Source organism: Centrocercus urophasianus, unplaced genomic scaffold, assembly GCF_019232065.1.
Source record: "Centrocercus urophasianus isolate 14NV4802_14NV808 unplaced genomic scaffold, USGS_Curo_1.0 seq_648, whole genome shotgun sequence".
NCBI lineage: Eukaryota > Metazoa > Chordata > Aves > Galliformes > Phasianidae > Centrocercus > Centrocercus urophasianus.
Genome location: NW_024885253.1, coordinates 1 through 23,556, shown reverse-complemented (window position 1 = coordinate 23,556; position 23,556 = coordinate 1). Strand labels below are relative to the sequence as shown.

Genomic DNA, 23,556 nt, shown 5'->3' with positions numbered 1-23,556 from the left:
CACGGTCGTGGGGAAAGAGTTTGGAAGGAGGGACGGAGGGACGAAGGGCTCACGGGAGGCTCCCTCTCCATAGCCGTCCCATACCCATAGGGCAGGGAAGAGGCTAAAGAGTGGCCGAGGTACCCGGAGCAGTGGGGACACGGGCAGTCCCTGCTTTCCCCGTGCCTGGCCAGGACGCGCTGCTCCGTGTCCGAGAGCGGCTCCGAGGGGCGGCTGCAGCCGGTTCTGGTCCCCGGAAGACTGTGGGTCCCGGGGCGGAGAGAGACGGGGACCCTGCAGGGGAGGGCCGCGGTGTCGGTCCCGTGCAGGGGCTCCGTCCCGGGGGCAGCGGCAGCCGTGCAGCGGAGCCGCCGGGGGAAAGGAGCAGCTCGGGAGTGCGGGGTTCCCGAGCTGCCGTACCCCTCCCGCCGGACGTCCCCGCCACGAGGGCTGCGGGCTGGGAGCCGGGGCTGCTCGGTGCGGGCCGGGGGGTGGGGGGCGGCCCCTGACACGGGCAGTGCGCGGGGCGGGCCGGGGAGGAGGGAGCGGCTCAGCGCGGCCCGGCACAGCCCGGCTCCGCAGCGCTCGGACGGACGGGCGGACGGACGGACGGACTCTGCCTCTCGCCGCCGTGTAGCCGAGGGATCGAGAGAAGTACGGCCGGGGCTGCCGGGGTGACCGGAGCGGAACCGGTCCGGGGGGGAGGGGGCAGTGGGCGCGCCGGGCCGTGCCGGAGCGCAGGGCAGTGCTGGGGCTGCGGCGCGGGGCGAGTGCGGGAGACGATACCGCCGATACCGCCGATACCGCCGATACCGCCGATACCGCCGATACCGCCGGCGCGGAGCGGGGCCGTCCCGCGTGGGTGCGCTCTGTGGGCCGCGCGGTGGGGGTTCGCGGCTCGCACGGAGCGCTGTGCGGGAGCGGCACGGCCGGGAGCGCGGAGTGAGACTCGGGGTGCGGTTCGGCTCCCGGCGGGGAATGAATGGGGCCGCGGGGGCTGCGTGCGGGGCACGACGTGTCCGTACTGCCTCAGAGCTCCGGATGTCAGCGCACGTCTGCGCGGGGCGGTGAGATGGACTTTCCCCGTCTGTGGTTGTAAGGAGAGCGCCTCGTGTCCGCTGCAGAAAGCTCGCTTTGTGTGCTGTGCCGGCAGCAGTGGATGGGGGAACTGTGTAATGTTTTAGTTGTGCGTCCGTGTCTGGCAGGGTGAGAGGATTTATGTCACGCAGACTGCCTGCGCTTTGCATGTGCTTGCTGGGAAGGGATGCCCAGAGGATCCAGCGGGTCAGAGGGTGCTGCGTGTATCCCTGACAGTGTTCTGGCTTCAGGATGCTCGTTTGCTGATCTGCGGCTTACAAAGGGCAGAAGAAAGACAGAATTTTAGCGAAGGTGGAATTTGCTGTGGCTCTTGGAAGAGAGGATGGATGGAGAGACGTGAGGTGTGAGGGCTGGGGGGCCTGGGTCAGATGGTGGTGGTGGTACTGCATCCTCCCAGCCATCCTCCTGTGCAGAGCCGGACTTCTCCCTCCCAGCAGCTCTGAGCCAGCTGCCTCCCAACTCACTGCTTGCTCCCCAGAAACTGCACATTATTCTGAGGTCTCCCCTTTCTGCCTGCCCCGAGGAACCCAGGGGAGCCCAGAGTAGAGCAGGCAAAGCTGGAGGCCCTGCTGTATCCCAGGGAAACAGAGTGGTATCGGGAACTGCAAGGATCTGTTATGCCCTGACTTAGAGGGTGACAGCAGAATGGGGGACATCGGGCAATCCAGAGGGCTCAGAGTTGGAGGGGAAGGAAGGTGCAGCCCCAAGTGCAGCAGAGTGCTCTATCCCCAGCTGAGGCTCTCCTTGTCACTGCTTGGGATGGAGGTACACAGCGCTAGGGCAAGGATTTGGCACTCTGCCTCCTGAGCAGCAAAGGACAGGGAGCCCCCAGCTCAGTGCGCGGGGAGGTGGTGGTGTGAGGAGTGCCAGTAGTGTGCAGGGCTGCCATGGTGGTGCTGGGCTGCTCCCCAGCACTCCTAGGAGCACTTCAGCTCATTCCTCCCTGCCCTAGCTGTGGCTCTGCGTCCCCTGCTCCTCCTGTCCCGTGGGGTCCCTGCAGGCGGCACAGCAGGAGCTGTCATGGACCTCTGCTCCAGCCCCCCTGGACTGCCGAGGTGTGGGAGGATGATGGAGGCCTTCCAGGCAGCCCGGATTGCGAAAGGGCTGGAGCAGGAAGCCAGGCTCTGAGGCCCCAGGAGATGGGGAGGGAGCAGAACCTGGTGCCTGGAACCATGAGACCCACCAGACCTTCTGCTGGGGACGTGACCCCTGGCTCCCAGAGATGCCCCAGCGTGGCCCTGGAAGAGTGTGATCGTGTCACCTCTTGACCTACCAAGGAAAGATAAACAGAGGGAGCCGCTTCCTCCTTCTGCAGACGGGTGTCCCAGGTCGGTCGTCTCTGAGCCCTTCCACGCATCAGGGCCTGCTTTGCTCTGTCTGCCCATGCATGCTGCAGGCCTCCTGCGCAGCACTGCTGAGTCCCTGCGGTGCAGAAATGATGTGTGCCTGGCTGCTGATGTGCACACGTAGCCAATTCACTGAGCTGCTGGGAGATCTGCTCCAGCTGCCCCTTGAGTCTGTTCCACTTGCGGGTGCTGGATGGCAATCCTTGGGGCCAGCATCCCCTGTGCTCAGCCCCTGCCCCATTGTCACTGTCTCTTAGTTCTCCCCCATGGCATGGCCAAGGCCCCAGAGGAAGCAGCCCCTCTGCCAGGGGAGTGGAGCAATGAGGGCAGCAGGCTGGCTGGCTGTAGGATGCAGTTCCTACAGAGGTGTTGGGAATGGGAGCCCTCGCAGTCCGCCGGGAAGAGCAGAGCGGTGGGGCTGGTTGGGAGCAAACCGAGCAGTGCTGCACCACGGGGGCGCTGCAGTGGGGCAGGGGTGCAGAGTGCCCCAAGTCTGAGCCCTGTGGTGCTCTCAGGTGCCCACTGCCAACCCCAGCCCCGTGTCCACCAGGAGGTGACAGAGGCCCAGCGCACACCTGGCTGGGACATTCCTGAGGTTTCCTGGGCAGGCGCAAGGAGCAGGGCTGCTCTCCAGCTCCACGGATGTGTCTGCTGAGGACAGCCTGCTCTGCCCAACGGGATGCATCCGAGCCCCGTCACTGTGCTGGGGGGGGGCAGGAGTGCTCTGCACAACCCCTCAGAAAGGGGGTTTGTCTGCCGCCACAGTCTGGATACGGCGTGAGATGTGCTGCAGTCCTGCACAGACCTCACCAGGGCGTTCCTCAGGTAGCGGGATGTGTGGCAGGGCTGAGTGGGGTTCATGCAGAGAGATGGGGGGTTTTGTGCAGATTCAGGAGCAACTAAGGACTGTGAAGAGAAGAAGTAACAGAGCTGCCGAACGCAAGGGCTGGGCTGTCTGAGCTGTGGGTGCAGAGCAGGGCGACACCAGGGTTGTGTCCCAGGGCAGCACCAGCTGGGTGTCAGGGAGTGGCTGGGGGGGTTTGCTGCGGGCTGGCGCTGCTGCACGGCTCCCTCCTTCACCGGTGGTGTCAGGGTGTGGGCTGGGGCCGTTGGCCATGGGCTGGCAGCCCTGCATGTGCTGGTGGTTCTTTCCAGTCCGTAGCAGTGTACCAAGCCCTGAGCCCATAGTGACTGTGACTGTGGGCATGGGGTGGTTTCTGTGGCCACACAAACACTGGGTGTTTTCCCCGGCGTTGTGTTCTGGTCTCTGCCTGCATGCTTTGTTCCTGACTGAAGGCTGTTCAGTGTCCCTTCTGGCCGAGGGCAGTGATGTGGCTGCATCAGCCCACATTGGTCCATTGCGGCTCTGTGTGCTTTCACCATTTCCATCTTTGCGAACTGACAGAGAACATCTTTCCTCTTCCAGACGAAGTTTTGTTTTGGAAAAGCATGTGATCCCCTCCAGTCCCCCACTGACGGGTGGCTTCCCAGCTGTAGCCGCATTTTAGTTCCAGCAGGTGACCGGTTTTAATCCATTTAGAGGAAGGTGCACTGATTTTGTTGAGTGCTAATTATTCATTAAAAGGTCATGCAGGATGAATCAAATGCCTTCCAGTCTCTGCCTGTTATATCAACACAGTTACTCCAATTAACCAGACCTGTGATCTCATAAAAGGTCGCAGCAGCTTTGTGACATGGGCCATTTCTGAAGAATTGTAGAGATTGGTGTTAACTATGCTGCTGCCCTTCGGTGTCGTGTTGGCCCCGTTGCAAAGCAGCCTGCAGTCAGCCCCAGCAGAGCTCGCCTCTCGTTCACTGCATACGCAGGTGAGGTTTTGGTCTCCGTGCATTCAGCGTGCGCCGCCTCGACCGGGCGTGCTGAAATGGGCACTTTTTGGTCGGCACGTGCATGCACGCGGTGCAGTTCTGCAGATTTACATTGCTTTGCTCGGGAGGGTCGAGGCGCCCCCTTGACCCGTGGGCAAAATAAGAAACGCGTCCCCTCCCCGCCCGCCCCCGGCAAACCCCGGCGCCTTCCCCGAGCGGGCCGGGCCGGCCCTCGGCTCTGCCCTCCTGCCTTAAGGCCGATTAAAAGGTTCAGCAAAGCATTTCCCTGCTGCCTGTCCGCAAAGTCGCTTCCCGCTGGGCCGCGCTTTGTTCTCGCAGTACCAGAGCGGGCAGCACCGCCAAGCCCGGGGCTCACGGGGTTCTGCCCCCCCGGCGCCGTCCCCGTCAGCGCAGTGCGGCCCCCACGGCCCGGGCCGTGACAGAGGACGGCGGGGCCGGAGCTGATGTGAGCGCCCTGCAGGGATTGGCGTCGGCCCGCCGCGACGGCTGAGCTGCGGAGCGCCCGGGGCCGGAGCGGGGCTGGGGCCGCCCGTGCGGCGCTGCGCGGGGCTGAGTTGATCCCGGAGCCGGGCAGGCGGACTGGGCGCGCTCCGGTGGTGCACAGAGAAAAGCCGGCAGCGCTGTTTGTCGCCGGGGCCGATGCAGAAATGCCGCCATCTCCCGCGGGTATCTGAGGAGCCCAGCCGTTACTGAAAGGCTGAAGAAAACGCCTCCCAGGTGAAATGCAGCGCGCTCCGGTTGCTGCGCTGCTGACAGCGGGTGGGAGCGCGGCTTGGCAGCCCTTCGCCACCGGCAGCTCCGTCCGGGCTGCAGGGCTCGCGGTGCTCCGAGCCCCCTGGGCTGCCCGGCTCCTGTTCCAGCTCCTCCTCCTTTTCCCGCTGCCTCTCCTCTGGGTGACGCGGGCTGTTGGGCGCTGCTGCCATCGCCGTCCCTCGGTGCGGTCCGACAGCGCGGTTTCGGTAGCAGCGGCCGAGTTCAGGGGATGAGGCGCGGGGGGGCACCGGGCGGCGCTGCTCAGCAGCAGCTCTGGGCAGCGGGCGGGCGACGGCAGGGCTGGCCCTGGCTGGGGCCGCGCAGGTGTGCTGGCAGTGAGCAGAGCCGCGTGCTGAGCGGCTGTTTCCGCGCGGCGCGGTTCTCCCGCGCACCCTGATGTCGTTTCCCCGCAGGGCCATGGGACGCTGCGGCGCGAGGGCCTGGCAGGAGCTGCTGGTGCTGCTGGGCGGGCTGTGCATGTGGGGCAGCGGCGCGCAGCCCACCCCCCCCGGCCCCACGCGCAGCTCCGTGCCGCCGCTGAAGTTCCGTCTGGCTGGGTATCCCCGCAAGCACAACGAGGGCCGGATTGAGGTGTTCTACAATGAGGAGTGGGGCACCATCTGCGACGATGACTTCACGCTGGCCAACGCGCAGGTGCTGTGCCGGCAGCTCGGCTTCATGGGGGCCACCGGCTGGGCCCACAGCGCCAAGTATGGCAAAGGAGTTGGTAAGATGGGGGTCACCAGGCCGTGGGTCTGTGTGTGCAGCGCTGGAGCCGAGCAGGGCTCTGTCTGCATGAATGTGCACGTGTGTGTGCCTGCGTGCGTGTGTATGTGCAGAGCAGAACGGGAACCTCTACGTGTGCATTCATATGTGTGTCCATCCCATGCCCAGGGAGGCTGTGTGCGCTGCACTGTGGGGCTGTGCAACTCTCTGGGTGCTGCGGGTGGCTGCAGGGCTGTGCTGTGAGGGTGCGTGGAGTGGTGCGGCATGCTGAGTGCAGATGAGGTGCCAGGTGCCATACAGTCCCCCTGCTGCTCATGTTCTGTGTCTGCTGGAAACTCCCTCCACCTTCCAGCCTTCTTTTTCTGTGTGCCTGGCTCCAGTTTTGTGCTGCCCCAGTCCCCACACTGCCGTGTGTGGCAGCACCTCCTCTGCTCTGGGGGCTGCTGCATGGGCTCTGATCCCCCTCACCCCATCCCCGGTGTGCGGCAGGGCGGATCTGGTTGGACAATGTGAACTGTGCGGGGAACGAGAAGAGCATCAGGGACTGCAAACACCGCGGCTGGGGGAACAGCGACTGCAGCCACGAGGAGGATGCGGGCGTCATCTGCAAGGATGAGCGCATCCCAGGCTTCAAAGACTCCAACGTCATCGAGGTGAGGGGGCTGCAGACGGCCTGCCCTGCCGCGAAGGGATGGCAGCCGTGTCCTGCTGCGCTCCCAGAAATGCACCCTGTAACCAGGGTTGCGTGGGATGGAGTTGGGCACTCGGCTTCTCAGTGCCACTGGAGGTTTCCTGCAGGGCTGTGGGACCTGCCTGTCCCTGCTCCTCCCCAGGGATGGAGGCCCTCTTCTGTGGGACACCCTGGGCAGGGGCTGGCAGAGTGCTGGGCGCGGGGTGCCAGCTGCTGGGGCTGACATGCCTTGCAGACGGAGCAGAGCCACGTGGAGGAGGTCCGTCTGCGTGCCGTGGTGTCGGGGGCCCAGCGGCGGCTGCCAGTGACAGAGGGCATCGTGGAGGTGCGCTACAAGGATGGCTGGGCACAGATCTGTGATGAGGGCTGGGACAGCAAGAACAGCCGCGTCATCTGCGGCATGATGGGCTTCCCCACCGAGAAGAAGGTGAACAGGAACTTCTACAAGTAAGTGGGGCTGGCTGGGAGCCTGTGGGACCGGGGATGCAGGAGCGCTCCTGGGGCACAGCAGGCTGTGCTGTTCAGCATCCCCCCGGCCTGCCCAGGTCCTATAGGGCACGTGGGCACTGCAAACCCAGCTGGGGGCCATGGCACAGCTGGGAGTTACGGCTGTTGGTCTTCCCTGTACATCTCTGCCCAAGATGGCTGGGTTTGGTCTCTGGCAGTCATGCATCCCCATGTTTCCCTCTGGTGGGAAGTGTGGGGAACCCTGTGCTGAGGGGTGGTTTGTGCTGAGCTGGGCAGGATTGCTGCTGCAGCACCGCTGCGCATTGTCCTGGGCTTTGGCCATGAGTGGGCTGCCCTGGGCACAGCTGTGGGTGTGCTGCACAGCGTGTGGCTGTGGCTGTGCTGCCCACAGTGTGGGTCAGTGCTGTGTGCATTGCTGACGGTGCAGCCACGGTGTTGCCCTGCAGGCGGCTGAAGCGTGCAGCCAGGACGAGGGGCCGGAGCACGAGGCCAGGCAGGAGGTAAGGGGCTGGGATTGAGCCTTGCTGTGCCTTGGGCAGAGCTGGGCTGTCCTGCCCCACCGTTCTCTGCTGTCTGAGTAGATCCTACAAATGTGGATCTGCTTGGAACAGATTGAGGGCCTGGGCTGTGCTGAGCGGGATGAGTCCATCCTGATGGGACCTGTCTGGTACACGTGGTCCCTTGTCCCCCTGAAGAGATGCTCTTTTCCCAGGCCGGTCATTCCCCAGGCAGAGCAGCCTCATCCCATGCACTGGGCAGGTGCTGGAGATGCAGGGTCTGAGTGGAAGGCGTAGAGAGGCCTGGAGCACCCTGTGCTGTGCCCTGTGGGGACAGGGAGGCCTTGGGAAGGAGCTATCTCTGCAGTGGGGAAGCTGGAAAGGCCGTGTACCTCCCATTTGTCTGAGCTCGCATGGATGAGGAGCTTGCTCAGCAATGCTGGTAGTGCAGGCACAGTGTGGCAGCCCTTGTCCCAAGATCTGCATCCACCTGGGGTCTCTTTCACCATCGTTTTGCTGCCATCCTGCATGACCCCAGGGAAGGCCTAGCTGCTCTTTCCCTCTGACCCTGCACTGCTGCTGCCAGATTTGGTGGTGGAGGCAGAGATGCAGGCTGCAGCCACAGCCTGGGCAATGTGTGGCACCTCCTGTTTAACCCCAGCAGCACGTGGAGCAGCTGCTCTGCCCCCAGCAAACAGCTTCACCCTGGTCTCACTACTTCCCGTGGTGCCAAAGGCACTCTGCCCCAATCCTGGGCCCTTTGCTGTGATGCTGAGGCAGAGCTGCAGAGCCTGCGCTGTTGATGGAAATCCAGGGGGGTCAGACTGCAGCATCTCCTCAAGCTCTCATCAATGTCCTTTGCTGCAATTTGCTCTTTTTCCTTTGTCTGGGTGGTTGGTGCCTGTTGTGTGGGCATTTCCCGTGTGGATGGAGTGCACTGTGCCTGGCACAGGAGCAGCTTTGGGCTGATCTCAGGCTGCGGGGCCACAGGGTAATCCCAGCTGGAAGGGGGCTCAGGGTTCTGGTCCATCCTCTCCCACAGCACTCAGGTCTTTATACATTTGTCTTCTGAAAACCTCTGAGGACAGAGATCTCACAGTCCTCTGCTGCAGTGCTGAATGACCCTCACTGGGAAAATGTTCACCTTGCATCCAATACGACCCTTTTCTTGCAAATTACGCCCGCTTCCTCTTGTGCGCCTCTGTCAGCTCTGCAGAGCTCCCTGGCAGCCCCGTGTCAGTGCAGGTTCAGCACTGCCCGAGCACCAAACTGTCCTCTGGTTATTCCTCCTCACAGCAGTGCTGCACCCACCTCTCCCAGCCCCGTCTGTCCCTGCGCCCTCTGCAGATGTCCTTCTGTGTGGGGGCACAGGATCCAGCTGTGGTCCCATAAGTGCTGATGGGAGCTGATGTCCTCTGGATGTTCTTGTGCCTCAGGTTCCTGGCTGCCTGCGCAGTGCCCTGGGGCCATGCAGGCTGACACAGAGCTGCCATGGGGCTGGCTGTGCCTGGTCTCTGGGTGCTGCCCATCCCCTGCCCCGTTCTGGGGCTCTGCTCTCCTGCTCCCTGGAGCTGCAGCTCTGCTCAGCCTCTCCCTCCCACCAAGCAGGACAAAAACAAAGCGTCTGTGCAGGGTCTGTGCTCCCATCACACTTCTTTCCTGCCGAGCTCGCTGGGTGTGCTGCTCCCCTTGGAGCACACAGTGACATTGCCTGCAGTCCAGATGAGGACAGGGGCACATCTCACTTGCACCCAACAGATCAAATTGTTGCGCTGCTGTTTGATCTTTTGCTGTTGCCAAAGCAGCACAGGATGTTGCTGCATGTGTCACAGTTTCCTGGTGAGATGTGGACCGGAAACTGCATCTCTGCTGTGGAGGACAGCTGTGTCACATTGCTGGCAGCAGATGATGCTTTGTATCCACACATGACGTGAAGGGGAACGCGTGAGGCTCCCGAGCGGCCTGCTTCATCTGGGCCACCTTCACGGTTGTTTTCTGTTTTCCAGGCTGGCCTCCAAATCTCAGCCTAAACAAAAGCGCAGGGAGGACTTAGGGTCCAGGAAGAGGTAAATGGCTCCAGCGGAGAGCCTGAGTGCCAGGATCCCAGCTCAGCACTGCTGAGGCTGTGTGCCCCTGCGCTGCTGGGACGTGAGCATGGAGCAGGCAGGGGTGGGCACCCAGGGACAGTACAGCTGCAGGCAGGTGACACCTCTGCTCTGCTGGCTGCGCCTCAGGCTCTGCTCTCTCCTTGCAGGCTGTTTGCAGAGCGGCAGCAGCTCAACTACCGCCTGCACTCGGTGTCCTGTACAGGGACAGAGGTGCACATCTCCATGTGCACGTTCCAGTTCTACCGGGGCAACTCCTCGGCAGCCTGCAGCACTGGCATGCCCGCTGTTGTCAGCTGCCTGCCCGGGCCCCTCTTTGTCACTGGCAGCGCCCAGAAGAAGAAGCAGCGCCAGCAGCAGCAAAGCCAGGTGAGCCTCGGGTGGCTCCTGCGGTGGACCACAGCTGCTGCCCTGCGCAGGGCTCTGTCCCTCTGTGCCTTCAGTTGGCTGAGAGCGAGGGTGCAGGGAACCCGTAGGGCAGGAGGTGGGGATGGTGTCCTGCCCCTGAACATCACGGAGTCGTGGCAGCCATTTCTGTGTTGTGCTAACCATGCAGTGCCATGCTGTGCTGCACCATGTGCTCCACTGCGCTGTGCTGTGCCGTGCCATGCTGTGCTGCACCGTGCTGTGCCATGCCATGCTGTGCTGCACCATGTGCTCCACTGCGCTGTGCCATGCCGTGCCATGCTGTGCTGCACCATGCTGGCCATGCTGTGCCATGCTGTGCTGCACCGTGCCGTGCCATGCTGTGCCCTGACCCTTCTGCCCCACAGCCACGGATCCGGCTGAAAGGCGGTGCCAAGGCTGGGGAGGGCCGTGTGGAGGTGCTGAAGAACAACGAGTGGGGCACAATCTGCGATGACCGCTGGAATCTGCTGTCTGCCAGCGTGGTTTGCCGCGAGCTGGGCTTCGGCAGCGCCAAGGAGGCCCTCACTGGGGCACGCATGGGCCAAGGTGAGCGTGCTGTGGCAGGGGGGACAGGCACTGCCTTCAGCCCTCTGTGCTGGACGTGCCCTGTGGGCGCCTGGATGCAGGGTGTGGGTTTTGCCCTGAGCATCTCCAGAGCTGGGGCTCTCATCCCAAGGCTGGGTGGCACTCATAGGTCTGGCTTGAGTGTCACCAGCGCAAGCGTGGCAGGGGAAGGGAAAGGCTGGGCCGGTCTGCCCCTGGTGGCAGCTGGGGAGGGCAGGGCTGGGCTGTGGGGATGGGAGGGCTACAGCATCCCTGTGCTGCTTCACTGAGCCTTGCCGTTCCTCTGCAGGGACGGGGCCCATCCACCTGAACGAGGTGCAGTGCCTGGGCACTGAGAAGTCCCTCTGGAGCTGCCCCTTCAAGAACATCACGCAGGAGGACTGCAAGCACACGGAGGACGCGGCCGTGCGCTGCAACATCCCCTACATGGGCTACGAGAACCTGGTACGTGCCATGGGGGGGGCTGCAAGTCTGCAGGGGGACTGAGGGATGGCAGTGGTGTCTGTGGCACTTAGAGAGCGTGGGGTCACATGGGACCCAATGTAGGATGTCCCCTGCCGAACCCTTTTGGCTCCCTTGTTTCCCCCTGGTCTGGGACGAGGGCTGCCCTGGGGGGTGGGGATCTCAGGGGTCGCACGCTGCCCTGTGAGGAGGCAGGATGGGAGGGGGCTGTGGGGCTCAGCAGCATCCCTCACACTGTGCAGCTCTGCCTGCCGCTGCCACATCCGCACCCAAAGCACCCCAAAAAAAATTGCTGTGAGAGATTTTTTTGGGGACTGCTGATGAAATGAGCGAACGGATCGGCGCCTTTCAGCGTGCTGCGCCCCCTCATCTCATCCACTTTGGGCTTCTTAACCGTTCTAATACTCCCACGCCTGTCATTTCAGAAATGGGAATGCCATTCTGAAATGGATCTTTCTGCCCGCTTTGGGCATTGCTGCTGCACCGGGGCGCTGCTCGCGGTGACGGCGCTGCAGCCGCTGCGTCTCTCCGCAGATTCGGCTGAGCGGGGGCCGGAGCCGCTTCGAGGGGCGCGTGGAGGTGGCGGTGGGGGCTGCGGAAGGGGACGAGCCGCGCTGGGGCCTGGTGTGCGGCGAAGGCTGGGGTACGCTGGAGGCGATGGTCGCCTGTCGCCAGCTGGGGCTGGGATTCGCTAACCACGGCTTGCAAGTAGGTGCCAGAGCCAGCACGGCCGGGGAGGCGAGACAGCAGCACCACTGCTCTGCGGGGATGGAGATGCGGGGGGGCGGCGGAGCGGGGCGCTGCGGGGTGATGACGGCCCCAGGGCTTCCCGCAGATCCGCCTGGCCGGGGGGAGGACGGAGTTCGAGGGCCGCGTGGAGGTGAAGCGTGGCAGTAAGTGGGGCACTGTGTGCAGCGACGGCTGGACCACCAAGGAGGCGATGGTGGTCTGTCGCCAGCTGGGCCTGGGCTACTCCCTGCACGCGGTGACGGTAGGTGCGGGGCGCTGCGGTGCGGTGGCCATCCCTGGTGCTGCCCTGACCGCCTCGGGGCTGCGCGGGGCGATGGGATGCGGCTGATCCGTGCCGTGGGATGGGGTCTCTGTGGGTGTGCGGGTGCAAGGCCGGGGTACTACAGCATGAATGGCTTCCTGCCCGGCCTTCTCACCCACCCCAGGAAACGTGGTACTGGGATGCCAGCAACGTGACAGAGATGGTGCTGAGTGGGGTGAAGTGCGCCGGCCACGAGCTGTCCCTGAACCACTGCCAGCACCACGGCAGCAGCCTGAACTGCAGGAACACGGGAACGCGCTTCGCCGCGGGCGTCATCTGCTCTGAAAGTGAGCGACCGTGGGGGCTGCGGGCAATGGGGGCAACCAGCCATGGGGCTGCGGGCCGTGGTGTCTGCAGGCACCGCGGCTGTGGGTCCAGGGGATGATGATTGAGAGCCCGTAAGCTGCAGGGGGTGGGGCCGTAGGCTCGATTTGTGCCCCAATGGTGGGGCCAATGCATTCTCCCAGCTGGCTCGGCCCCGCACTGCGCTGCCTGGGGCGGCCATACAGCCCTGAGCTGCCATCTGTCCCCAGCCGCCTCCGACCTGCTGCTGCACGCCCCGCTGGTGCAGGAGACGGCGTACATCGAGGACCGCCCGCTGCACATGCTGTACTGCGCCGCCGAGGAGAACTGCCTGTCCAGCTCAGCCCGCCACGCCAACTGGCCCTACGGGCACCGCCGTCTGCTCCGCTTCTCCTCCCAGATCCACAACAACGGCCGCGCTGACTTTCGCCCCAAGGCTGGGCGGCACTCCTGGGTCTGGCACGAGTGTCACCGGTGCGTGCGTGGCAGGGGCAGGGAAGGCGGGCGGGTTGGGAATGGCCTGGGCTGGGTCTGATGGTGCTGTGCAGGGCTTGGTGACACAAGCTGAGGGTAATGCTACAGGAAGAGAGCAATGCCACAGGGTGAGGGTGATGCCAGGTCACAGCGGCGCTGCGCAAGGCACAGAGCCTGGGTGAGGGCTCTAATGCTGTTCTCCCCAGTTTGGCTCAGGGCTGTCTCTGGAGGAGCGGCGCTAAGGCTGGGCTGCAGGCTGCGCCCTGGGGAAACCTCCCCTGTCTGGGCCGTCTGACTGGTGGCAGCCGTATCCCAGCCCTGGGTGAGGCTGAGCTGTGCCTCAGCCTTGCTGTGCTGCATCCAGAGCAGGGGCCGTGCTGACCTTCCTGAGCAGCAGGGATGGGCACGCGACTCCGGGGGTTTCCTCCACCACCCCTCCGCCCCTCCGCCCTCCCTGAGGGGCTGGCTCTGGGGCAGCGGGCGCTGTGCATTCTCTCACAGGCACTATCACAGCATGGACATCTTCACCCACTACGACATCCTGACTCCCAACGGCACCAAGGTGGCTGAGGGCCACAAAGCCAGCTTCTGCCTTGAGGACACCGAGTGCGAGGAAGGTGGGGCTGTGAGGCTGCGGGGCACCACGAAGCTCTGGGTCCCCGCTGCGTCCCCCCCATGCAGGGGCTGTGGGAGGGACAAGCCGTGTTCTTTTCCTGCCTTCAGATGTGGCCAAGCGGTACGAGTGTGCCAACTTTGGGGAGCAGGGCATCACGGTGGGCTGCTGGGACCTGTACCGGCACGACATCGACTGCCAGTGGATTGACATCACTGACGTCAAGCCAGGCAACTACATCCTGCAGGTGCTGCAGCTCTGCCCCAGCCCCTCACAGCCTTAGTGGCAATGCATAGGATGTGCTGAGAGTGCACAGAGTGGGCTGTGCCGCGGGGCTGGGCAGGCTCTGGAGCTCGCGGGGCAGGCTCTGGAGCTCACCTCCACCCTGTGGTCCTCACAGGAGGCACAGCCCCAGGAGCTGCAGCACGGGGAGACTGTGCCTGCCCCGCTGCCTGGAGATGTGCAGGGCTGTGTGACCCACTCACGCTTGCCCCACAGGTGGTGATCAACCCCAACTTTGAGGTGGCAGAGAGCGACTTCACCAACAACGCCATGAAATGCAACTGCAAATACGACGGGCACCGCATCTGGGTGCACAGCTGTCACATCGGTAACAACTGGGGACGTGGCACAGGCTGAGGCACACCGGGGCTGGGAATAATTAGAGCCGTGGGCAGGGTGTGGGGTTGAGCAGGCAGTGGGGTGTGGGCAGGTGCAGAGGAAGGAGCTGGGGCTGCTGGGGACAAGTAGAGATGGTGGCAAGGCAGCACCGGAGCCACAGCTCTCACCCTATCACACAGGTGATGCGCTCAGCGAGGAGGCCAGCCGGCGGTTCGAGCAGTACCCGGGGCAGCTGAACAACCAGATCTCATAGGGCCCGGGCCCAGGGAGACGCCATCTCCCTCTTTCACCCTGCGTGCAGGAGGAAGCTGCTGTGGGGCTGGCGGGGGCTCACACAGCCCCATCACAGCCTGCACTGCGCGAGGGACTGCCCAGGACTCACTGCCGGGGCTGGGGGCCCTCAGCACCGCACCTCCAGCCCTCGACCACTGGCCAGACGCTGCACCCCAGTCAGGCTGCAGCACAAGGGTACGATCCGGGGAGGCCCCACCACCCCAGCTGTGCCTCTCCTGCTCCCCAGCCCCAGCTCCCCTCACCTTGCTCCACCCTCTCTGGGGCTCTGCCCGCCTCAGGCAGCAGGACCCCACCCGGGGACCCCCATCCCTGCTCAGGGCCGGCCGCCCTCGCGCTCCAGCAGCCCCATCTCCAGACAGTGTGGCTGCCCTGCACAGCAGTGCTGCCATTGGCTGCCCGGCAGCAGTTCCCACACCCGTGTCTTAGTTGTAATTTTATTTTCTTGATAAAGATGTCAGTTCTGTATCCTGCTGACTCCTCGTCAGGGTGGGAGGAAGAGCGAGGAAGCATAGCCCGGGGGGCCGCTTTGCACGGGGTAGAGGAGCTGCCCCTCTGCAGGGCAGAAGAAGGGGCTGCGGGAGCCCAGAGATGCCCCAGAGCAGCTCTTGGGGCTGCGGGAGGCCCACAGCAGCAGGAGCAGATGGGGCCACCCTGGCTCAGCCCCGACGCAGCGCAGCACAGGATGCCCCGCGCCAGACGCAACACAGATGTTATGCGGCAGGAATCCCAAGCAGTGCGAACTCCCAACAGCCCCGCAGGGACTGCAGCTCCGGGCTGCCTCCAATGGGAGCAGCCCCACAGGGAGCGGCGCGGGGGGAGCAAAGCCCCTCTGAGCCAGCGAGACTGGACGGATGTGGGGAACGAGGTTCAGGTAAGCGGGAGCCACCTCACTTCCCGCGGCCCTCATCCCTCAGCCAGCACCTCTGGCCCCGTCTGCAGAGCAGCACGGAGGAGCAGCTCGGGCCGCCGGCACGCAGCAGGGCAGACCCTGGCCGCGGCCCTGGAAAGCGCTGCGGTCAGCGCTGCCGGAGCAGCTATGTGAGAAACGTCCCAGCTATTTCCCCTGCGCGCTGCCGCCCCTCCCGCGGCTGGGCTTCGCCGGGGAACAAATTCCAGCGGCGAGGCCAGGGCCAGCCTGAAAGGAGCCCTGTTCTGTTCTCTGGGCGGCAGAAGGGGAACGCCGGGAGCGGCGCTGGGAGCTGCCCTCCGCCACAGCCCCCCAAGGAACTGTGCTGCTTTCATCTAAAAGCACCAACGGGGGGCAAAAGCCCCTCCGCGGGCACAGCCCGGCCGCTGCTCGCATTCCTGCCGCTGGAGTCGGGTCACTGCAGCGCCCCGGGCAGCGCCGCTCCCCGCTCCTCGCCTCCCACGGCCGCTGGCAGAGCGCTGGGGCTGGAGCGGAGCGGGGCTCTTCCAGGAAAGCAAGGACAGCCCGAGCTGCTCCCTCTCAGCACAGCTCTTGGCCGCCAGCTGCAGAGGACGGGGAGGGAGCAAGCGAGGAAGGCAGCGGGGAAGGGCCGGTCGGGTCCCCCGGGACGCCTCCGTGCGTGGGAGCGCGGCGCTCTGGTGCTGACAGACAACTGGGGGAGGGAAGGGGGGGGGGGGGGGGAAGAGACAGACGGCGCCAAGGCAGCGCGCACAGCTCCCACAGGTCCTCCTGCACCTCCGGCTGGCCATACGCTGCCCCGGCCAGATCCGAGGTTGGCTCAGCCATCACAATGAAGATCCTCCCCGCGCGACCCAGAGAGCTGCGCTCAGCGTGCAGACGCGGGCACTGACACTGGAGTCCTTGCTCCACGTGGAAGTGATTTGACCCAGAGGACGTCAGCCAACTCCCAGAAGGCTTCAGGGAGCAGCCACAGCAGTGAGATCTGGCTAGGAGCAGCTCAGCCTGCGCAGGGAGGGAGGCAGTGACGGCTCTCCCCAGGAAGCCCCTCTGCAGCTCCAGGGCCGCTCTCACCTGCAGAGAAGGTGCCCCCAGGAGCCACACGTTACGGATGGAGGAATCGGACCACAGCTCAGACCACAGATGCTGAGGAGGTGACAGGACACCTCTCCCCTGGCACAGAGGAGATCACCGCTCCTCCCAATGGCAGGAGGAGGCGGCTCTCACAGCCCAGCTACCTGCAGGTCATACTTGGGACACCGTGTGCCAGGGAAAGGAGGCCACACGGCACCTAGAAAAGCACTTTATTTGAGCACGGAGGGGAGTGGTTTCACACCGAGTCTGCCCCAGTGCCTTGCCCCCTGCCTGGCCCCTCCAGGCCCTCGCAAGCTCCCAGTCTCTCCCCAGTGGCACACAGATGTGCCTCAGTCCTGCGTCCTCGGCTCCTGGCCGGCGCAGTCAGCCAGCAGACAGCGGCCTGCTCTGCAGCACAGCTACTCTGTGACCTCAGGGACGACGCTCACCAGCAAGGTGTCGTAGCTGCGCCGCACCAACAGGGCCAAGCTCTGCTGAGTCCTCACTGCCTCGTACACATCCTCGGCACGGCGCGTCGCCTGCCCGTTAATCTCCAGCACCACGTCGCCCGCCTTCAGCCCTGCCCTGAGGGGAGAAGGAAAGAAATTCATGGCAAGTGAAGCAGACGCTTGTCTGCGGCTTCGTCTTCCAGGAAGGAAGGAGAGCCAGGCACTTCAGGAAGCTGGGGCTGTTGTGCCAGGCATTCCTTCAGCTCCACAGGTAGCTTGGTCAAAGGGATGCCAAGCCCAAGCACATTCCACCACTCGGCTCCTGCTGCAGATTGCTGCTCTGCGGGCCCCAACCCCTGCTGCTCTGCAGCAAAGCCCTCAGAGCTAAACCCGTCCCGCCCCGTGTACTCGCTCTCCCACCCCGAGGCACCAGGCAGCACTTACTGGTGGGCCGGGGAGCCGATGATCACTTTGTGGATCAGCACTCCATAGGAGACATCAGGGAAGCTGGGGTCACGCAGCTTCAGCTCAGCTAGGATGCTGCAGAGGGAAAATGAGCATCACAGTAGTGAGCCGGGAAGCAGAGCAGGGCTCCCATCCAGCCAGGACCACGCTTGGGGAAAATGCTGCAGAACTCTCCTGCTGTGCCCTTGCACAAGTGACCAGCTGCAAACTCTGGGGTCACTCGAATGCCACCACCTTTCTGACAAAAACTAGTCCTGACTGTGCTAGGGAGAACTGGAAACTACCAGCACTGCTGCCAGCTGGATCCCAGCTGCTGGTGATGCACGTCCTGTGTCTGAGCAGCCCCACTTCAGACAGCTTTCCTGGTATCAGACTTGCAGCTCCCATGCTGAAGTTTCACTTCCCTCTTCTGTGGGTCGGTCACAGAAGAAAAGTTACATCCTTTTGATTTTGCTGGAAATGTCAAGCAGAAGCATACCTCTATCTCTCTGCTGGAGTCTAGACTAAACAGTCCCAGTTCCTGCAGTGTTCCCCCAGATCAGCTTTTCTAGCCCCAGATCTCAATTCCTCTCCTCTCTCTTCTCCTTTCTGGATTCTCTCCAACACATCCAGCACTGGATGCAAGGCTCCAGCTGGTTCTCACAGCTGTGCATAATGTAAACAGCCTCAGCACCAGTTCAGATCCACTGTAACCCCAGGAAATACAGCACCCAGCTCCTTGCTCCCCACTGGTTACGGCTCCTTGCTTTGCTGCTGAACTGCACTGTACTTTTTTTCATTGAGCTTTGCAAGCTGCCATCTCTTCTCGATGTCGCAGTATTACAGCACAGATGAGGTTGGAAGGGAGCTGGTCCTACACCAGCCAGAGCAGGCTGCCCAAGGCTGTCCATACCGGTGCTGAGTATCTCCAAGGACAGAGACTCACAACCCCTCAGGCTGCAGGGTTTCACCTCTCTGACAGTTAAAACCATTGGTTTGTTGTGTTCAGTTGGAATCTCACACATTTCAGCTTGTGCCATTGCCCCTTGTCCTGCCAGTGGGAACTATCAGAACTATCAGGGCTACTGCTCACATTTACAACGACTAATCTCCTTCTTCAGTCCACTCGCTAACACAGAACCATATGTGCCCTTCTGCAGTCTCTGTACAAACACAGTAACTGCATCCCAGTCCCTGAGCAGCTACTGTGGAAAAGCTTCTCCCCAGTTTTAGTGCTGAGCATAACATTGTGCAGCCTGGGCCATCGCTGGGGCCAAATCCCCACTGCATCCTCTCCCCACCTCCTGCCCACCCTCAGCCCACTCCCTGTGTGGAGCAGCATGAGAATCAGTGAAGGCCTGGACACTGCATAAGCGCTGCTCAGCTGTAGCTAAAGCATTGGTATGTTGTATGTTAAGGGGAAACGGTTTGAAGTTGAAGGGGGGAAGACTGGGGTTGGGTGTCAGGGGAAGTTGTGTGCTGTGAGAGCGGGGAGGGGCTGGAACAGCTGCAGAGAGGCTGCGATGCCCCGTCCATCCCTGGAGGGGTTGGAGGTTGGATGGGGCCCTGGGCAGCCTGGTGTAGCCTTAGATATGGAGGTTGCTGGCCCTGCGTGCAACAGGGGGTTGGAGCTTCGTGATCCTTGAGGTCCCTTCCAACCCCGGCCATTCTGTGATTCTGTTATCAACACTGCTTTGGTCACAGATCCAAAACACAAAACCATACAAGACTCTAAAAAAGAAATGATCTCCATCCCAGCAAGGCCCCGCACACAGCTGGCCCAGACCAGGGCCACATCTACAGACACCGTGCAGCCGAGACTGCGCCTCACGCCTGCTGCTGCTGCGCACGTGACAGCAGCAAGGCTCTGCTTCTGTTAGGTTTCCCACTTGCTCTTTTGAACCCTACGCCAGCAAGTCCCATCACACAGCACAGAGAAGCACCTCATCTGTTTTAATGCTTCCCTGCTAACACGCCTCACCAGCACTGCATGTTTTACGTAGAACTCATTTCCAACAACCAGCACCTCTGTTTTCAGAGCCCTTTTCTCCCTCCCCACATATTGCACGCTGTAACGCAGGGCAGCGGGAGCTCAACCCTTCCTCAGCTTGATACTAAACAGCATCTGAGAAGACACTTCCCAGCCTTTTTTCCTCTCCTCCCTACAGAACCATTTGAATCTCAGTAACAACTTTCCGTGGGCAGCAATAGGGTGCCTACATGGGCTCCGTTCTCCGCCCCCGGCTCCCGTTCTGTGGGCACTGGTGGCTCTGAGCCTCCACACCGCCTCATTTCCGCGCCGCCCGCCGCCCCGCCCGCTCCCCAGGCGCCAACGGCGAGCACGAGCGCCATCTGCTGGCCTGCGGTGCCGGCAGCGCCCCCCGCTCACCCCGCCGCCCGACAGCCGAAGCGCAGAGCGGCTCCCCCTGCCTGCGCACCAGCAAGGAGCCAACACCGCTCACGGCATCCGGTCCACAAACACAACCAACCGTACAGGAGCCGCCAGAACTTTGGCCCTGAAACGCGTTTCTGCCAGGCACACGGCAGCCACCAACACTGCGCCGCGGGGATCTCTCAAGAGCCGCTCAGGCACAAAACCTTTGAGCAGGGCTGCTCACAGAGGGGAGACTGCAGGGCTGCTGCTCCCCGAACGGCTGTGCTTGCTGCACCTTGGAGGCCGCAAACACGCTGTGAAGCAGTGGCAATGCTGTCCCAGGGCACGCAGAGCTCTTCACAGGCCTGAGCAGGGCTCCCAGCACTCAGCAAGGCACATTAACACAGCACGCAGGGCATCTGCCCTGGGCACCGGGTTTGGCTCCCGTGTCTTGGAGGCCAGCAGAACCAAAGCAAGCAGTCTGGCTGCAATTCTCTTTGCCAACCAGAGCATTTCTTCAGATGCAGAGGAAACACAGTGCTCTTCCCAGGCTACAGAGAGGAGGGCGAAGAGCCTCAGGCCTGCAGGTCATCCCCTTCCCATTTTCCAGTGCTGTCCTGCTCAGCACTGCCATTCCTTTCCAGCGGCAGCACCCAACCTTCCTCCTGCCAGCCAGGAGCCTCACAGCACTGAGAGGCAGCCGTGCTGTGTGCCCGCACAGCCTGCTCTGCAACCTGCCTGCAGGCAACCTGCCTCCTTCCCCAGCAGCCAACTCTCCTGCAGGCAAACGTGCACTTTCTTATTCTGAAAGTCCCACATTCTGCCACGAATTGAGCGCCACAGCAGTTCAACCACCAATCCACTCCTCCCAGGAGTGCAATTCACACATTTTACACAAAAGCTTTCAGTTGGCACAATGCTTATCTGCTAATTACACAACATTTCTGGTGGCTCTTTGTTCAGGTTGTGTTGCAAGGCCTCTTTATGGAACTCCCAATGAAATTACACACTGATGCAGCAGATTTAGGGACGTTTTATCTGCTTACAGATTCTGCCACAAACAGAAATTTGCAAGCTTCTAACTTACCCCAGACACACAAGAGTCTGAACACATCAGCAAAGAGACTTCTGAATGTGAATGCTTAACCTTGTGAAGACAACCCTCCCAGAAGCTCCCAACAAGACCGGTCCCGCTGAGCTCACAGCGCTTACCTGGGTGTGAGAGTCAGCATCATCACCCCGATGTAACGGCGCTTCGTCTCCGCGTTGCCAAACCAGGAGCCTGTGGGCAGAAAGGACCTCTAACAACAGTGCTGAAAACAGACATGCGCCCAAAAAGCACAGGGCTGAGCCAGCACATCACAGAGCCCGCACGCCTCAAGGCAGTGATTCTGATTCCCTACCAACAGAAGATTTCAGTTTCAGTTACTGGCTTTATAGCTATTGCACAGTTTCTTTTCTTGGTTTAAGATATCACTGTTTTGCTTGAGAATATCAGTCCATGATGTCAACGTGAGAACCAGGCAGCAAGAACCTGCATTAAACAACTCACCACAAACACAAAGGACAAAAGGCAGAGTTCTTGGAAACCCTGGAAGCCTTATCTATGGCATATGGACTTCCCACGGCAGAGGGGCTCACTGCTTCACGCCCAATGGGAGAATCTTCCTAGTCCCCAAAGGTTCTTCCTCTTCTGTGTCTGCCCACCTCTCTGAAGAAGAGCTCAGCTTTGCCCACAGCTTCCTCCCTCTTTCATCACCCTCATTCTGCCCTCATTCCCCAGCACCTGAGCAGAGAGGCTTCCAACTCACTTTTGCGCTGTTCCTCCTTCTGCAGGAACTTCCGCAGCCGGTCTGAGGGGATGGCAAAGGAGATGCCTGACGTCACCTTCATGGTGTTCACCCCAATCACTTCGCCATCCTGCGTGGAAAAGGGCACTGCGTTCTCCAACCTGCACCTTTATGGAGCTCTGCAAAACCTGAAGCCTGTGCACCCGTCCCATCCAGGCAGGCTGGGCAGGGATGAGTCCTACCAAGCAGGGCTCTTGCTCCAACCAATTCCTTGATGCCACCCCTTAAGATGCCTAAAGCACACACAGTTCCTCCTTCCCACCTCACAGGTGAGGACGCTTGCACTGAAGGCACTCAGCCCCAGGAGAAAAGGTCCGCTGGGACACATGCAGGAGAACTTACCAAGTTGACGAGGGGACCACCAGAGTTCCCAAACTGAAACAACAGAGAGCAGCAATGAGGCCACGAAAGCAAACCTCAAGCACTAACCAACAGCGAGGAGGCAGAGCCCAGAGAACAGGGCTCAGGCCGAGAAAGAGCCAGACCACCAACCAGAAACACCCCTCTCCCAGGCTGCTGTGCCCAGCCTCCCTGCGCCTCGCAGCACCCAGAGCCCTTCCCCAGAGCAGAGGTGCCTTACGTCGATAGCGGCGTCCGTCTGGATGTACTCCATGTCGGAGGCGGCCAGGCCCAGCTCCCGGCTGCCGCGCTGCGCGGAGCTGACGATGCCGGAGGTGATGGTGTTCTGCAAGGCGAAGGGGCTGCCCATGGCCACCACGAACTCCCCCTGCCGCACCTCGGAGGAGCGCCCGAGGGGCAACGTGGGCAGCGGGTGCTGCAAGAGAGGATCCGGGTTAGCAGAAGGCAGGCGAGGAAGGGAGCCCCTGCACCACGTGGCACGCACCTTAGGCTTGATCTTGATGGTGGCGATGTCTGCGACCTGGTCCACGTCCTGCACCATGGCGTCGTACTGCTCCCCGCTGGCCAGCTTCACCCGCACGCGCCGCCGGTTGGCCACCACGTGTGCGTTGGTCACAATGAGCCCATCGGGAGACACCAGGAATCCCGAGCCGTTCGAGATGGGCACCTCACGGCCTGAGAACGGGTGCCTGCAAGGTGGGCAAAGGTCACAGGAGGGTGTGGGGACCAGGAGGGGACAGGTGGGGATGTGGGAGGCCGGGGCAGCTGGCAGCCGCATGGCTCAGCCTGGTGGGCCGGGAAGTAGCGGGGGACCGCGAGGGGATGCCCGGATGACAGCAGGACGTGGGAGCTCCTTCACAGCCCCGTGATGGCGTCCATCACAAGAGACGGCACAGCCCTGCACGCAATGGGGCAGCAAGCAGGAGGAACCAGAAATCCACATCCAATGGCAAAAGTGTCACCTCATGAGGACCATGGAGGCGCACTGGGAAGCGCACAGTAACAGAGAGCTGCAATGGACACTGCAGTCTTTAGAAAGACAAGCACAGACCTATGGAGGGATATAACCTGAACACACAGCTTTGCCATGAGGACCAAACAGGATGAGCTAATGTCCCTGTGAGTCTATCAATGACCTTTAAAAAGTCACAGCGGCTCAAGGTGGTTCTCAACTGCTGAAAAAAGGCATCAAAGCAACCTGTGAGGATATGGAGGCGAAAGAACCAGCTAGTTTCACCCTGCCTTTGGGGATATTCTGAGGCAAACGCTGCAGGAAAGCACTTCCATGCACACAGCAAGCAAAAGGGGCCGGGAGCAGCAGCACAGACCCACCGCGGGCCGAACCACGGGCACCAACCCGACCGGATGCTGCGATGAGCGGTGACGCAGATCAGGAGGTAACGGGGCAATTTTGCAATATTACAAACAGTAATACTGCAGCATCTCAGCAGCCCCCACGCGGGCGGCACGCAAGCTGAGCGTAAGGCCGGCTGAGCGGCAGCGCCGCGGCACCTCAGGGCTGCCGCAGGCCCCGAGCGCAACGACGGCGGCCGCGAAGCCGCGCCGGGGCGAGTCGGGGTACCTGCCCACGATCTCCACGTAGACCAGGGCGGGCGCCGTCTTCTCCACGACGTCGGCGATGAAGTTGAAGGCGGCGCGGGGCGAGGCGGGCGGCGGCACGGGCGGCGCGGGCGGCGCGGGCACGGCGGCGCGCAGCGCGGAACGGCGGCTTTCCCGGGCCCACAGCAGCAGCAGCGTCGCCGCCCCGGCGCCCAGAGCCGCGGCCAGCAGCCGGGAGCCGGCGGGAGGGGCGGGGGG

The 23,556-nt window shown here is 62.5% G+C and overlaps 2 protein-coding genes across 5 annotated transcripts; one reads left to right on the top strand and one right to left on the bottom strand.

Annotated features, from left to right (window-relative positions):
* Positions 1-548: 548 nt before the first annotated feature.
* LOXL3 (lysyl oxidase like 3) lies at positions 549-14,793 on the top strand. Of its 4 annotated transcripts, XM_042836909.1 has the most exons (16): positions 958-1,046; positions 5,438-5,751; positions 6,240-6,403; positions 6,677-6,888; positions 7,356-7,409; positions 9,413-9,472; positions 9,661-9,880; positions 10,285-10,465; positions 10,773-10,927; positions 11,480-11,653; positions 12,121-12,283; positions 12,530-12,773; positions 13,275-13,390; positions 13,497-13,633; positions 13,885-13,996; positions 14,187-14,793. In XM_042836909.1, exons 1-16 carry the CDS (start codon positions 958-960, stop codon positions 14,258-14,260), a joined length of 2,469 nt encoding a protein of 822 aa, XP_042692843.1. In that variant the 3' UTR covers positions 14,261-14,793. The 4 variants fall into 4 exon arrangements, with proteins under 4 accessions (XP_042692840.1, XP_042692841.1, XP_042692842.1 ...); XM_042836906.1 differs by lacking the exons at positions 958-1,046; positions 7,356-7,409 and adding an exon at positions 549-633 and having other exon boundaries at positions 14,187-14,790; XM_042836907.1 differs by lacking the exons at positions 958-1,046; positions 7,356-7,409; positions 11,480-11,653 and adding exons at positions 549-633; positions 11,781-11,936 and having other exon boundaries at positions 14,187-14,778.
* A 1,681-nt stretch (positions 14,794-16,474) lies between these two features.
* Positions 16,475-23,547, bottom strand: HTRA2 (HtrA serine peptidase 2; the record flags this gene model as incomplete). Its single annotated transcript, XM_042836905.1, has 7 exons — positions 16,475-16,846; positions 17,155-17,250; positions 20,741-20,810; positions 21,340-21,448; positions 21,721-21,753; positions 21,959-22,427; positions 23,321-23,547. Coding segments are annotated over 7 exons (1,170 nt in total), but the record flags the coding sequence as incomplete, so codon positions are not given.
* Positions 23,548-23,556: the final 9 nt, after the last annotated feature.

Coding starts and splice junctions, on each gene's coding strand:
- LOXL3 (XM_042836909.1), top strand. CDS start 958: ATGAATGGGGCCGCGGGGGCTGCGTGCGGGGCACGACGTGTCCGTACT. Junction 9,473..9,660: donor GACTTAGGGTCCAGGAAGAG/GTAAATGGCTCC, acceptor CTCTCCTTGCAG/GCTGTTTGCAGAGCGGCAGC. Junction 12,774..13,274: donor GTCTGGCACGAGTGTCACCG/GTGCGTGCGTGG, acceptor ATTCTCTCACAG/GCACTATCACAGCATGGACA.